This window comes from Cryptomeria japonica, chromosome 4 (assembly GCF_030272615.1).
Source record: "Cryptomeria japonica chromosome 4, Sugi_1.0, whole genome shotgun sequence".
Lineage (NCBI taxonomy): Eukaryota > Viridiplantae > Streptophyta > Pinopsida > Cupressales > Cupressaceae > Cryptomeria > Cryptomeria japonica.
This window is the reverse complement of record NC_081408.1, coordinates 532,749,123-532,764,264: the sequence shown is the minus strand read 5'-3', so window position 1 is coordinate 532,764,264 and position 15,142 is coordinate 532,749,123. Positions and strand designations below refer to the sequence as shown.

Here is a 15,142-nt window from a genome sequence, read left to right as displayed (position 1 = left end):
TCATAAACTCAAAGTTATAGAATAGAAATGAGTTTTATTCTTTTTTGTTTCAGATGCATGACGAGAGATGTTTGGTAATAAGGTGCCAAATCTACAAAAGATTGCAGTTCGTATCTTGAGCTAGCCATGTAGTGCTTCAAGATGTGAGTGCAATTGGAGCATGTTCAAGCATATTCACTTCAAAACGTGCAATAGGTTGGCGGTGCAAAGGTTGAATGATCTTGTGTTTGTTCATTACAACCTTCGCCTCCATCACAGACAAATCTTGGGCACTCACACATATCCTATCACTTTAGTGGACGTTGATCGATAGGGAGAGTTGAACATTGAGCTTGATGATCCTGTCTTTAGTTACGAAGACTTAGAGTGGGTTGATTAGGTGGATTGAGAGGCAAAGGCAGTGGTGATGGCAGAGGAGGAGGCTAGAGCACGAGGAGACCCATTGGTGGACCTCGAGGATGATAAGGATGAGGATACGGATGTCACTGAGCTTGAGCCTCAGACACAGGCATAGATCATGGCTACAGAGCGTTCTAGGACCTATCTTAGGCGTGTGTGTCGAATAGTTGTAGGGCCGACTGATATTGGCTCCTTTGGGCCTTAGACTTCTAGGCTCTAGCTTTTATGTTGAACTTGATATATGTTTTGAACTTTTGATGACATGTATTTCATATTCCATGAATTTTGTAGACATTTAACACTATCTATATTTCTATTGTGTTATTTAGTTTAGCTTATTTCCTTCAGCGCAAGCGTAAATTTGCATTTATACTTATGATATCAATGTAAACTTGTGTATGTGCTTCTATTTGATGAGATTATTATCTTTAATGTTTATTTATTGAAAAATGCATGAAAGAAGTTTTAAATTTTTAAAAATCTTTGAATTTCTTGGGTTTTTTCAATTTGCCGAGTTTTGACCGAGTTTGGGCACTGAGGTCGAGTCCGAGTCAAAAATCAGCTTGCTGAGTCCGAGGTGAGTCTGAGGCTTGTAACTATGGATGAATAGGATGCCACCTCAGCTTACCTTGTAGATCATCATAAATTGTTTATGATTGAGCAATATCTCTTGATACTCAATGTTATCTAGTTGCTCAATGTGATGAGGATGATGGGGCATATTCCCAAATTGTATAATATTTGTGATCAGTCTTTCTAACTTTACTTAACTCTTTTGAAACTGTCTAACATATTTTCACTTCAATCCTCTAACTTGAGAAGTTTGACCTTATGATGTTGATGCTTAACCTTGGTCTCTTTGTCTTTGACCTGAATGCCTTTACTTGTTGTAGGAATATCTTCAAGGCGTATTATTCTTGAATACCTTAAGGTCGCTCGATCCACTTCCTTGTGTTGTATCTCCATCTTGATGATGTTTTAATGTAGACTTTGTGATACCTTTTCTTGATGTAAAACCCTTTGTTCATGGTGCACTTGACTTTGATTCTCTTTTTTCCTATGCTTGATTATCATGTGCCAGTCTATCATTTTACTTAGGAACCTCGTGCTTTTGTAGTATGGCACCTTGAACATCCTATGTCTTGGTAATCCTTGATCTTGAAATGTGAACTCCGCTAGTTATAGCAAATGCTTGATGATGCTTGTCTTGACTTTGTGATACTTAGGCTTGAATGCCTTCATCATGATGTAGGGTACCTCCACATTGCAACGTTTCTCATTCTCATTGTATTGGCACTTAGTCTTGGATTTCCAAAGGAAATTCAAGATTGTTGCAAAGTTTCGTCATTCCATCATCATGTCTTGAATATTTAGACCTTTTAAGGCATTCTCCAAGATTATGGCTTTGAATCCTTGACACTTGAGCTCGTCTTCATGTGATTTTCCCTTGAACACCTTGTTAGACATGATGTTGCCTCTAGCATGAATGTGCTAGCTCCTTCATGAGTTTGATTGATGTCCTAAAGTTATGATTCTTGAGTCTTCATCTTGGTGTTGACTCCTTGATACTGCTGCTTGCCTACTCCATGCAACTGAGGTTGTGATGACCTTGATGTAGAGTAATGTTGCCTCAAACCCCTTGCACTTGCACCTTGAGTTTGTAGACTTTGCCCTTCATATTGATGAATTTACCTCCTTACTCCATACATCCTACCGCTGGCTCTTGACCTGAAAAACAAAGGAATCCTTGGATCAAAAAATATTAAGGAATAAACAAGAATAACACCAATACCTCACACAGTACTGCTCAAAACCCTCTCCAATTCGAATTCTCAATTCTGAAACAATCTCCTAGTAAAATCAGAACTAATCTGAATTTCTGATACAAAAATTGCCTAAGTTTGATAGTGTGTTCCTCTGCTCCTTAATCTGATATGCAAGTCTGCTCCTTATCGCTATGAATGAATTTATAATTGATGTTTGAAACTTTGAAACAAAAGGTTTACTCCTTTTTATATGCTTCCACCTCCTTAACTCACCTCAAATCCATTAAGTTGGCTAGATCTTATCTAGTCATGAATTTTGCCTTCAAATTTCATATTTACTTCTCCAAAAGGGCCGACTTAAGGCTTTACCCAGCTAGAGCGGGTTTAAGGGGTGTGAATGCATGAAAACAGGAGCGCACTCGAAGGCCTTATATGTACAAATTTGAGTGCATTTCTTGTAAAGCTTGCATAAATAGGTGTCGGCTTAGGGCATAGTCCTTTATTCTGGTCGGTTTTTTAAAAGTGATTGTGCATAGACTTAAGTTCATTCTAAGGACATACTACCCCCACTTGGGCAGAATTTTGACCCTTGATTGCACAATGAACCTCTTGAGAGAGCAAAACACTTGAACAACCCCTAAAGCTGACCCTCTCTTGAGCGCATTTTAGGGGTATATGTGCATAACAAGATAGTGAGTGCATTTTAAAGGTCCATTTGCACACATTTAAAGGGAGTCTTGCCCTCATTCAAGTTGCCTTGGGCTCATTTAAAACTCACCCTTGAACAATTTTATACACGATATGAGGGGGGTTGATTTTGCCTTAGACAATTTTCCTCATACTCTTCTCTTGAGTGGGGTTTCAAGGTTGACATGCACAATGTAGAAGTAGAGTACAGCTAGCATGTCCCTATGCACAAGTTAGGAGGACACTTAGCAATATTGACTTGCACATACTAACCTTTGAGCTCATGTGAGAGATGTGTATGCACAATTCTATGTAAGGGCGGGATTTAAGGGTCAAGGTGCACAAAAGGTTATGAGGGCACTTGAGGTAGTGAAGTATACAAGAAACACATGAAACACATTCTAAGGGTAGGCTTGGACAAAGCTACATGCATTTAGCTTTGATTCTTGTACAAGCTTGATGTGAGCACATATGAGAATGATGTTTTCATAGAAGACCTTGAGCACATTAGGCACCCCTTGTATGCATGGTGGGATTGAGGACCTCACTTGCATAAATTTATGCATGCCAAATAGGGGTAAAATTTCAAATTTTCATGATTTTCCCTCCTAGGTCCAACATAGTGTAGGTTTAAAGACCCTTGGTGCTATGCTTGCAGTTCCTGAGGGAACTACAAGCATGTTTGCCACTACTCACCAAATACTCACCTCTAATTACATTGTGCACCTTAGTCACTTGATAACCTTTGACCACACATGGCGACACTGGCGACCTAGCAAGTTTAGCATCATGGACAACATTTGTATGATTGATATCACATACCCCCTCAACCCTATCAAGACAAAACCTATCTCCTCTCACAAGAATAGGTTAACAACTCAGAGACTATTGCCAATCCAAAATGACCTAACTAAGACACCTAAGCTAAGCAAAAAGCGAGGGTCCCCATTTGCAATGGGGTGAGGTGTGAAAACATCACAGCAATAACATTATGTTCTAACACGATCCAATATTTTATTGGAGATATTTGATAGGAGAGCCTTGCAAAATGGAGGATGACAATATTGTTGATACAATACATCAATAAATATTGTCAATGCCGTGTGAGCCACCAATATGGTCTATGAGTCACCAATTTTGTTAAGAACACCCTTACAAGGTAGATGCACACTTGAACATGAGATTTTTTATTTGAAGGTCGAAGTCCCCTTTTTATTTAATGAGGTGTACACTTGCACTCCATATGTGCACTTGTGCTTGAAATTTTGATCTCGAACTTGTGCTTATCAAGTGCACTAAACTATCCATTGGATTCTTTTGAAGTTCTTTTACGTAGCTGAGGCCTTGTCCTTATGCCTCAATGAAATTTCTTCAATAAAACTTCTTTTCACCCACCATGAAAAATGTCTTAAGGAACTTTTTCTATTATTGGTCAAACAAATTGGAAAGGACAACAATGATTTCAAGAAAAAACAACTAACAAATTTTGAAATATGAATTGCACTTAAAAAACAACATACTCAGAGATTGTGGTTTTACATAAACGAGGGAATGTTCAAGGATTTTTGTTGCTGACATACTGACATTTGCAAACTTGCTAAGAGAAGGGGAGGGTGGAGGCGGGTGAATCAGTATAATACCAACTTTTCACTTCTTTAATGGTTTAGCAACTATAATGAAATGATTGGAAGCATCCTCACAAATAAGAGACACGATTTTATGTGGATGCTTTCAATTATTTCATTATAATTTCATTCAGAAGATTATTTATACTCATTCACAGCTCCTTTCTCTCAGTATAAGTGTGTGCGTTTCTTTATTCAAGCCCTTTTCCCAAGTTTATCTTAATCAAAACAATTTATCAAGTGGGAAATTGTGATCCATACACTCACATAACATTGTAGCCTCTTTTAAATAAATCTGAAAACAAAATATGCTTCAATAAGGTGTTCCCTTGGTTAGTAGGTACACACCTATGTGCTGGATTTGTCACTTGAGCTTGAAATAAGATTCTTTTCCTTTGTTCAGCACGTCCTTACAGGGCAGATGTACACTTGAACATGAGATTTATGATTTGAAGGTTGAAGTCCCCTTTTTTCTTAATGAGGTGTAAAATTCATTAACTCATTTACTCTGATTTTGTGGGTGAAATCATTTCATAGTATTTTGGATTGTTTAATGCTTATATATTGTAGATTAATATTTTAATTTTTACTGTGAAAGTTGACTGTTGTCCTGCATGAGCAGGCCCAAACAGAAATTATATCCAGTGGTGTACAATCGGTCAACCTCAATCCTTCTTGTTGGTATCAGTTGGCTTTTCACCTTAACAATGGGTGGTAAGTTACCATTGTAGATTGTTTCTTTGTTTGTCCCAAAGTTAAGATATAAACACACATAATTTTATATACTTTAACATTGTAGACAGGTTCCATAGGTTGTCATATGCATCTTTTTTATGCCTCCCCAACTTGCACAGCCAATATGATGAGCGTTTGCATAATGAGTGCTTCATTCTGCAAATGTGTGTTGAACTTATGAAAGTGTTATACAAGCATCTGGTTCACATATAAATGCACCTGTTGTAAATTCTATTTGACCTTTCAGTAATGGACTTTTGCAGTGCAGTCAAAGAATATTTGAATAAGAGTTATATTGTCACTGCAAGAATAATGGTAATGCACATATATTTTAATGCTGAGGCCAAAGAAACTAAGATTGTTCATTTTTCAAATTTTTTATTTTTAATTTTGGACAAAACACATCATATATTTTACAGAGAAAAATTTGAAGATTTATACAAGTTGAACACCAGGATTAGAAGTACAATCCATTTTGAAAGCAATGAAAGAAAACACCTGTGCCCAGGTCTCAGTTGGCAAAAAATCAACAACCTTATGGATCCATGCTAGTTACCCTCAACTGTCAAAGATGATTCTTGTTTGGAAACCTTCAATCTCTTTAGATACAGGATCTGACCTGGGAAGTTGCCTTACACCTAGAACTCCATAAAAAAGTAATTACAGCTAACTGAGTAGTTTCCCAAAGAGATTTTCTTCAGTCTCTAATAATCCAATTACTTCAAAAGATAGGGTCTTCCCAGTAAAGGGCAGTAATCAAAAGGAATTTTTTGTGCAGAAGTGTTATTTAAGTTGAATATTCTAAGTGTTTCTTGATATTTAGCAGCCTGATAGGATTACAGGAATTTTGATTTTGCATGATGTGGGCAATCGGTTGCAGACAGTTCAAATTATTCTTATCTGTTAGTGTTTTGGATGTTGGTAGGGGCAAATGAAAACTTCTGTTTTGAAAAGGTAATAGGTAAATGCTTCCATTTAGTGAAGTGATCTTTGCAGAAATTTATTTTCACACAAAGACCAAATCTAATGAGCACTCATACAGAAGTACTGAATCCAATGGATGCAAAAGAAAACAAGGATGAACTGGGAGGTCCAAAATGCAAAAGAACTTGAAGAGAGACTGTAGCAGTTAGTCCTCATTTCCTGAATGATTTGGGTGAAATCGCCCCAAGACATCTGAAGGTGCCACTGGCCAAAACTGTTTTCAGATTGGAAAGCTACTTCAACTTTGTTTGAGACCAGTTTGTCTGAATCACCCTAGAGCCTACTACAACCTATGTAGAACCCTGTTCAAACTTGCATGCCTTATTCCTGCTGAGAATGAACATGTTAGGAATGTTTGAAAGTATTTTAAAGTTGTATACATTGCCAATTTGACCATTCTGGATGTTGTTATTTAGTTGATAAGCCGATTATGAGAACTTTGATCCGATTTGAATCAATATGTGCATTTTAACTCATTTTCTTTCATCTTGTTCTTGGTGGTATTTTGTAATATCCCCTTTGGCTGCCCAGGCGTTAATGAAGCCCTTTAGCCTATTTGGTTTCTGTAGGCTATTTGGGAAGTAAAAAATACGAGAATAATTATTTAATTAAATATAGTTGTCAAAATAAAGTTAATTTTCGAATGACTTATATTATATTTAAGTTATAAGTGACTCTAGTCAGTGCCAAAAATAGAAAGATAAAATATCAAGTCACTTTGAACAGGAAATTTAAATGTGTGCGAAATAATATAAAAAGGTGTTTTGGGGAAAGAAAGAGCGTTCTGGTGAAAATATTTTATGGTGAAAGCTTTTTCAAACCCTGGCTTCTCAAAGAGTCTAGATTTTACAGTTGGAGGACCAAAAAAAACTTGTCATTATCAATTTTGTGGACAAAAACGCACCTAGTCGATCGAACATTTTCATCTAGAAGTTGCTACTGTGTTGAATGCTCAAGGAGTAACTGACAGAGATGGACCGATACATTTCTTTTCAGTTTTGCAGAGTTTTCAGTTTATAAATTTATTTGGATTTTCAGATAAATAATAAATTTTAACAGTTGAAGTTTATGAATTTCAAATATAGATTGTTGATTGCCATGGTATTTGAGGGCATGATAAATTGGAAAGAGTTGCATTGAAGGTCTTAGCAAATCTGAAGTATTACCTGTTGTCAAGCTCAAGATTGGATCACTATTGTCATTGGATTCACTAAAGGAAATTCATGGAGTTACCCTTGCTTACTTGTCGCCCCTTCTTTGGTAAAAACAGGCCACAATTTTAGTGACATTCCCCTCTTATATGGGTGTTGACCATCAGTGACATCTGAAAAGTAAAAGAATGAAGGTGTTTAGGTGTTAGTTGTGACATGGAAGTCCTTTGCAGATTGTGTGATGGTTTTTGATGAAATTTTTTGGTGATGAATGTCATGGGTGCACTACATCCCTTTGCCATCACTACTGGAAACGTGACATAGAGGAGAGAAGAGGGGTACGAGCTAGATTAAGTCAGCAAAATTTCATAAGGAAATGAGGCCTTAGACTTTATAAGTATAGATGTTTTTTGCATTATCCTTATCGCTATGCATAACTACAACCATAACAACAACAATTTAAGATTCTCAGATCAGATCACCATATTGTTGATAGTTTCGAGTTGGAAGTAGGATGTAGGCATAACGGTGGAGTCGCCGCCTGTAACAGAGGTTTTCAGTGCCCAACATATAGCCACTTCATTGTAACATCATCAATCCGCACAAGTTAAATGCACAACAACATCCTGGGCATTATTTGAAACATTTCTAGATTCGTATATTTATATTAGATTCTCTGTAACATGACCAACAACAGTAAAAGGTTAGGATCAGAACTTCATCAAATTCTTATATATGTTGTCACTGTATAAGCTAGTATTTGTAATGACATTCTTGTATTGATGTTACTTGACATATATGATATTTTAAATAACAGGTTCGATTTCTTACATTGATCTTACAATTGTCAAAGTATTTTTGTGTTAAAACATTGCTGAAATACTTTCAAGATCAGCTTCCTTGCAAATTGTTTGTTGAAATGCCTGTGCATCATAAATTGTGAAAATTGCAATATTTTGGGCATTATATTATAAAATTTTGGAAGGAATGGTCTGATGGATTGGAAGATACTTTATGCCATAGATGAAAAGCTCACTAGGAACTTGCAGAATTCATGAGTTACTCAAAATCAAAGAAGGAGAGATATTTTTTCCTATCAAATTTCAATCATAAGAGGAAGAGATTCCACATACCTCAAAACACAAGATACAACTCCTTTCTCTATTGTACCTCGCCCTTACCTCGTTGCCTTAACTTTGGTCGTCAACCTTGATAGTACCTGCCTATGTTTTCTCTTTACCAAAACTATTATATTTATAGTTTTTCTTCCTGTATTTTTATAACATCACCAGAAATATCTAATTGTAAAAGCAATCCCTAAAAATAAATAATATTCTTGTATGACCCATCAGAACCATATTTTTAGGATTAAATTGAGACAAACGAGTCAACTATTAAGAGAAATCAAAAATATTTTAAGGACGAAAATATTTCTTGCAGATTTTCAGTTTAACATTAAAAGCTCAAGTTAGTCTAACTTGTGCCTTCTCATGCAAGTTCCCAAATTAATTCTTATTATGAAAATTAAGTGAATCATGAAAATTGACTAATTTTGTAAACTCAAATGAACAAGAAAAAGATTGAATAATTTATGAAATCTAATAATTAAAATTTTAAATTAAATAATATATTATTTAATTTTTGCACATGAGAAATTAATTAAATTATTATTATATTATTTAACTCTTTTTGAATTATTTATTTATTTATTATTTTATTTAATTGTTTTAACAATGTATATCTTACCTTAAAGCTTATAATTTAATTTTTATCTAGAAACTGCCTTAGCAATCAAGCCTTATAAATGTTATTCTAACCCAATTAAAGGGGTTCAAATGTGCTAAGGAATTGATTATGATAGGGATTTGGCTGATCAGAAAGTGAAAGGGCTTATGTATTTTGTGCTAATATTTGCGAAACTTTAAAAAAATTCAGTTCTTGAACATCACATACTAATAGGATTTTCACCATGCAATGCAAGCAAGCTAAAGAAAATACCAGTGTTACCCGGAAACGCGTTTCTGACCTAAATGCACACATTCCGGAAACGAAAACGGTTTCAGGGAAGGGGGGACAGTCAGAAATGTTTCCAAGGCGTCCTCGATCCTCGAAAATTTTCGGAAATCATCTCGAAAACTCGGAAATGGTCAACCTTTTTTTCAAGGACCATTGACCGTCCCCGAGACAACTGGGGACGCCCAAGCCCCAACCATCCCCTGACGATCTCGAGGACGGATGGTCGTTTCCAGCGGTAGGCACAATTAAAAAACAATTTATTTTTTTTAAAAATTATTTTTCATTCTCCAGACGCTGTGATTAAAAATTAAGGAAAGCAATTAAATTTTTTTAATGAAAATCGCTGATAGAAAGCGATTAAATTTTTTTTTAAATTTTTAATAAGTAATAAACATTAAATAATATAAAGGAACTTTGTAGATTGTGAGCGATTAATTTTTTTTACTTTCATTTTCGATATTGATATAATATATATCATTTATGATATCGTTATAATATTATATCAATATCATATATTATATCGATATGATATTATATTGATATCATATATGATATCGATAAAGTCATTACACAATTTTTTGAAAGAAATAAAAATTAAAAATATTAGCAGATGGGAAGAGCTTTCATGATAGCGCTTAGCAAGGGAAGAAAAGTATTGGTGAAGACGTGAAGTGTGAAAGCCGAAAGGGTTTTTTGATTTTGGTTTGAGCAAGGAAAAAGAAGATTATGAAGATTATATATATATATATATAGCCGTCCCCTATTTTGGGAAAAAAACACGTCTCGGAAACCCATTTCCTTGTCCCTCCGTTCCCCCATCCTGGAAACTCGGGGTAACATAGGAAAGTACTAGTCATTTTTGTTTTAGTTATGGGCACATGGCTATTTAGCACTTTCACTTGAGACCATAGTAATAAAAAAAATTCAGGGACAAAATCAGCAAACCAAAAGTATAAGATTTTTTGAAAAAATTGGAAAAAAAATCAGATTTAATAAAAAAATAAAAAATGTAAAAAAGAAACAAAATCTTATTGTTTTAAAATTTAAAGGCATTTAAAACTGTAATTAATATTTTTTTCATACATATTTTCAGCCATCTCTTTTTTCATTTTCTAATTGGTTAAGTGATAACTAGCAACATAGTCAATCAATAAAATATAAGGAGATTGAGAATAGTTTTCTTTTATAGCTAGAGCCTATGTCATAAAGTTCGAATTCATGTTTGTGTTGGATAACAAGAAAATTTGAAAGAAGTTTGGCAAGGGAAAGAAAATTAATTTAAATTTTTGAATTTGTTAAGTTTTATATTAATAATTTAAAAATTAAATTAAATATTTCAAATATTAAATGTTAACAAATTAAATGGTGAGTTATTTTTAAATTTATTAAAAAATATTAAATTTATATATCATTAAATTTTATTGTATTAAATAATTACATTTGTTAATACTGAAATAAAACGATGCTATATTTCTAGGTACTTTGTGTTGAAATGCAACTACGAAGAAGACATTGAGCAACAGCTAAGACGGATTTTCAAAGTGGAAGAGGAGGACATCAAACAAGCCATAAAGCAAATTATTGGTACTCAACTGCTTCAAGGAGGTCACAAACAAAAAGCTGTTGAGGCTTGGAGATTTTGAGAGATGGACTGGATAATTGTAATATGGTCCCGTTTGCAAACTGTGTTAGTATTTATGAGGATCTCTTCTCTGCTTCGTAGTTGGAGCTAATCAATATATTGGTAGATGGAATAAACACCATCTCGTGCACAATGTAAAATTTGTATAATTAATATAGGGAGCCATCCCCTCTAGTAGTACCTAAAAAAAAACCAGAACAATGCTATATTTCTTAAATTTATTTTAAATATTTGAATTTGTTAAATTTATATTTTCATAATTTTAAATTAAATATTTTAAAATATTAGATTATATACATGGTAAGTGCTACTAGAGGGCATAGTTCCTTATATTAAAAATCCAAAATGAAAACTACAACACCATATGTAGGATGTACATCATTCCATCTGCAAATTCATAGATCCTATGCATTTTTGGGCAGGAGAGAACAAATCCCCGTTGATGCTCAAATGAGCCCCAAAAGCCTCTAAGTTCCTATTTTCTAGACCTTCTTTGAAGAGGACCAAAGCTTGCTTCATTGCTAGTATTTTGCTAATTGCACTGGCATCAAAGATACCAACAATGGACCCAACCATCAACTAATTAGGAATGTTCAGAATAGCCTCCATGACTGCATCCTTGTCTCTGGCAAGTAGGTGATGAGCAAAGGTCATCCCCCACAATGTCTCGCCCATAATATGGAATACGTTGGCAAATAAAAATTCATAAACTTGGTCATCATGCATGTGCTCATTTTTCGAATGAGCTATGATGACAATTTTGATGACATCCCCTTGCATTGATTCTTCACATTTGCTGAAGAGTCTAACAATCAGCTATTCATTGCCCTTTGTCAAACACCTATAATGTGCATCCATTGCAAGAGTCCTAGTCATCTTCTCATTATATCATCTCTGCCCTCCGATAGAAAATAAAAAGCCTAGATGAGCCTAGGAATGTCAATGAAGATATGTGTTGTCACTCAGACATCATCACTGCAATAAGTCAATCTGTTGTGCGTATTGCACACCCCACCTCGTCGCTGACAAAGGACCCCCATTTTTGGTCTAAATCTGCCCGATAAAGAGAAAGAGGGGAATACAATGAAGTTCGCTCAATCTATAAGAGTAGTGACCGAATTTCTCATGGGCAAGTTGGGCGCTCAAACACCAGAAATCGTGCAAAACGTCTCACAGGCCTGAAATCGCATGAAAAGGGCGGATCACTAAGTCGTTAGGGGCGAAAGTGTAAATTTGAGGTCGTGCGTTTCATCTGAGATGCTCGAGTTTGCCAGTGCAAGGAGGAAAATCGCCTTGAAATGCCAAAATCGTGCCATCTTCTAAGTCGAAAACTTTCCAAGTTAACATCGCACATCTATGGCAAAATTCCCGAAGCACGAGAAGGCCGAACCACGACATTTTCTAGCCCGCGATCATCTCATTCTTGTTCTCAGATCGCCGAAATGTAACCCGAGAAAATTCACCTCGCAAAAATGAAACTCACTGCGAAAAGGTTTAAGTTGCACAAATGAGTCATGATCCGAAAATGAAGGAAAGATCTAAGCTCGCAAAACCTCTTTTTAGGTCTAAACCGAGTACAGAAACCCTCACATTTTGACCATTAAGGCCAAAATTGAACAAGTAAGAGAAAAAAGTCGCGCAGAATGGCTCTTTGAGCTGAAAATTATAACAATGTAAACTCGCACATTCTTTACGAAATGGCCGAGTTCCGTATAAACCCCTCCAAATCGCCAAAGAGTTCCTGAATTCAGCCTAGAAGGTCAAAATGCGAAGTGAAAAGGGGAGGGCAAAATTTCAAAATGCCTCTCAAAGCCGTGAAAATACCCGACTTTCCGTCATTAGCCAAAAAACACTAAAAAGTTCAAATTCGCAAAATCGGCTTATAAGCCGAGAATTATCAATGAGTTAAAATCACGCAGTATGGGTTCATTAAGCCGAAAACAAATCTTAAAAAAGACCAAGTCCATATGCGCGCAAATCTTCCAAATAGACCAAGGTTAATGAAAGGGAGTGTTTTTAAATCATCTAAGCAACCCGAAAGTCTAGAGGAGACATTTTGTGTTTATGTCAAAATCTTGCAAGAGGGCCAAACGACCCAAATTTTACTTAAAGGGCATTTTATAAAGTATTCATGAAATTGTAACATCTCGATCATTTAGCCCGAAAATCTTTAAACGAGAACATTTTAAGCCAAAATCGCTCAATTCATCTAAGTAGCCCAAATTTCTTGTAAAGGGCATTTTTAACAAAAGTCTCTCAAAATGATCCAAAGGGCCGAAAATTTAAAGGCTCCTTTTTTAGAGCGAAATCTCTTCAAAGTCGTCAAGTCTCGACTCTCCAAAATCGCACGATCCTTCCAATATAGTCGATTTCATGTCAAAGGATTAGGCGATTAAAAACGAAGAAGTCCGACATCGTTTAAAATTTAATATGATTGTTAAATTTATTTATTTAATTTTTCAAAATGATTATTAAAAGCGGAATTCATTGTTTGCAGGATGACGTCAAGGAGACCAGATCAGGATTAAAGCCGGAAGCAAGGATGTGGAGTGCAGGATCAAAAGACGAAGCATGGGGAAACGTGCCACCATCGGATGACGAGTTGAAGTCCACCAACCAGACCAAGGACAAGGAACACTCAAAATGCCACCAAATATGCATTCTCAGAAAAATACACAGCTGGATTTAACTCCAGAAATTCAGTTTCTGAAAACTGAACTGTTTTATTGTAAAAGACCGCCTGTGGGCCCCACCCAATGAATTCAAAGTGAGAGGACATAGGTCAGTTATGTCCAACTACCGGATAGACCTAAATTGATGCCAAACAGTTGTAGGTAGTTGAAAATGTGGTTGGGGGGATAACTGAGGATTGAGTGGGCATGGGCTAAAGTTGTCAAGCTTCTAAAAGGTAGATCAGGGCCCTCAGATGTAGTCAATCTGGCCATCGATTCAAATTGTAAAATCTATAAAAGGCAGCATGCCTCTCATTGTAAAGGGTTAGATTTTTAGAGTTAGATTTTTACAGTTAGATTCTAGTTAGATTTTTTTAGAATTAGAAAATGTTCAGATTAGGAGTAGCATAAAACTGCTGCATAAATTGTTGTAATGACAGCCAAAATCAATATATGAACATTGAAGTATGGGGTTTGTTGTCTTGGTTTTCTTCTGTTTGCATGGTTACTTTCACCATGTTTAGATAGATCCTTTTGGTGTGTTGGTATTTGATGGATTCGAGTTCTTACCATTGGGGATATGCTGATTGTGTATCCCTTTGTATGGTTAGTCTGAGCCTTTAAAATTGTGTTTAGTTCAATTGTAGGTGTCCATTTGAGCTGCACCAGAATTGGGTGTTTGGGCATGCACTTGCAGTCTGAAAATCTTCTAAGTCCCCTTGAAGATTGCACCATTCTTGTGCGGTTGTGAGTTATTCTGGCCAAGTAGGGATTGGTTATGTTGAATCCGTCTTTCCGCACACCAGTCGTGTTAATTTTAGGTCTCCTAAACCCTTCTCCTTTGCTTTTATATCCCAGTTCGAAAATCGCAGCAAACCAACTTGTTGCAAACGTAAGGCCCCTTGTGGTCCCAACAAAACACATCAAACAACTGAGCTATCTTGTAGTCATGAACTGACATTTGGAACCTTGAGGTTGTCCCCATTGATCAACTAAACAAAATTAGGGCTTCCTTATACCAGAGAGGATAGGATACTCAGCGAGTAAATTCTATTATGCGTTAGCCAGATAGAGTTGTATCCATACGGTTTTAGCCATGCCAACACAATCTAAGTAAGGTAAGTGAGACAAGACAAAAATTGAGCTTTGGACAAAAGGCCTATCCCTCGCACGTGATCCATCAAACCATCCTTCCCAACTATCCTAAGAGAAGTCGTGTCTCGACTCACTCACCACCAATCTTCCACGAAGGTCATTAATCCTCCTTTCTATTGTCATCTTGGATGATTTCACCAAGTCTATCCCATCTATTTGGGATAGTGTCCACAATTTGCAAACACTCCAACTAAACTCCCATGTTGGCTAGTAGGTCCTCAACTTTGTTCGCTTCTTGATATACATGAACGATCATGAAGTTGAGTCTCTAGAACTTCCAATGCCTTTCTAACTCCTTTTGCCAACTTCC

General features: G+C 35.9%; 1 protein-coding gene across 3 annotated transcripts in view; it reads left to right on the top strand.

Moving 5' to 3' along the window:
* Positions 1 to 15,142, top strand: part of LOC131044117 (uncharacterized) — a 341,446-nt gene that overhangs the window by 244,007 nt on the left and 82,297 nt on the right. For all 3 annotated transcript variants that reach the window (XM_057977369.2, XM_057977370.2, XM_057977371.2), the window contains exon 13: positions 5,100 to 5,191. In XM_057977369.2, the coding sequence (XP_057833352.2) occupies positions 5,100 to 5,191 (92 nt within the window). The remainder of the gene's footprint in view (positions 1 to 5,099; positions 5,192 to 15,142) is intronic.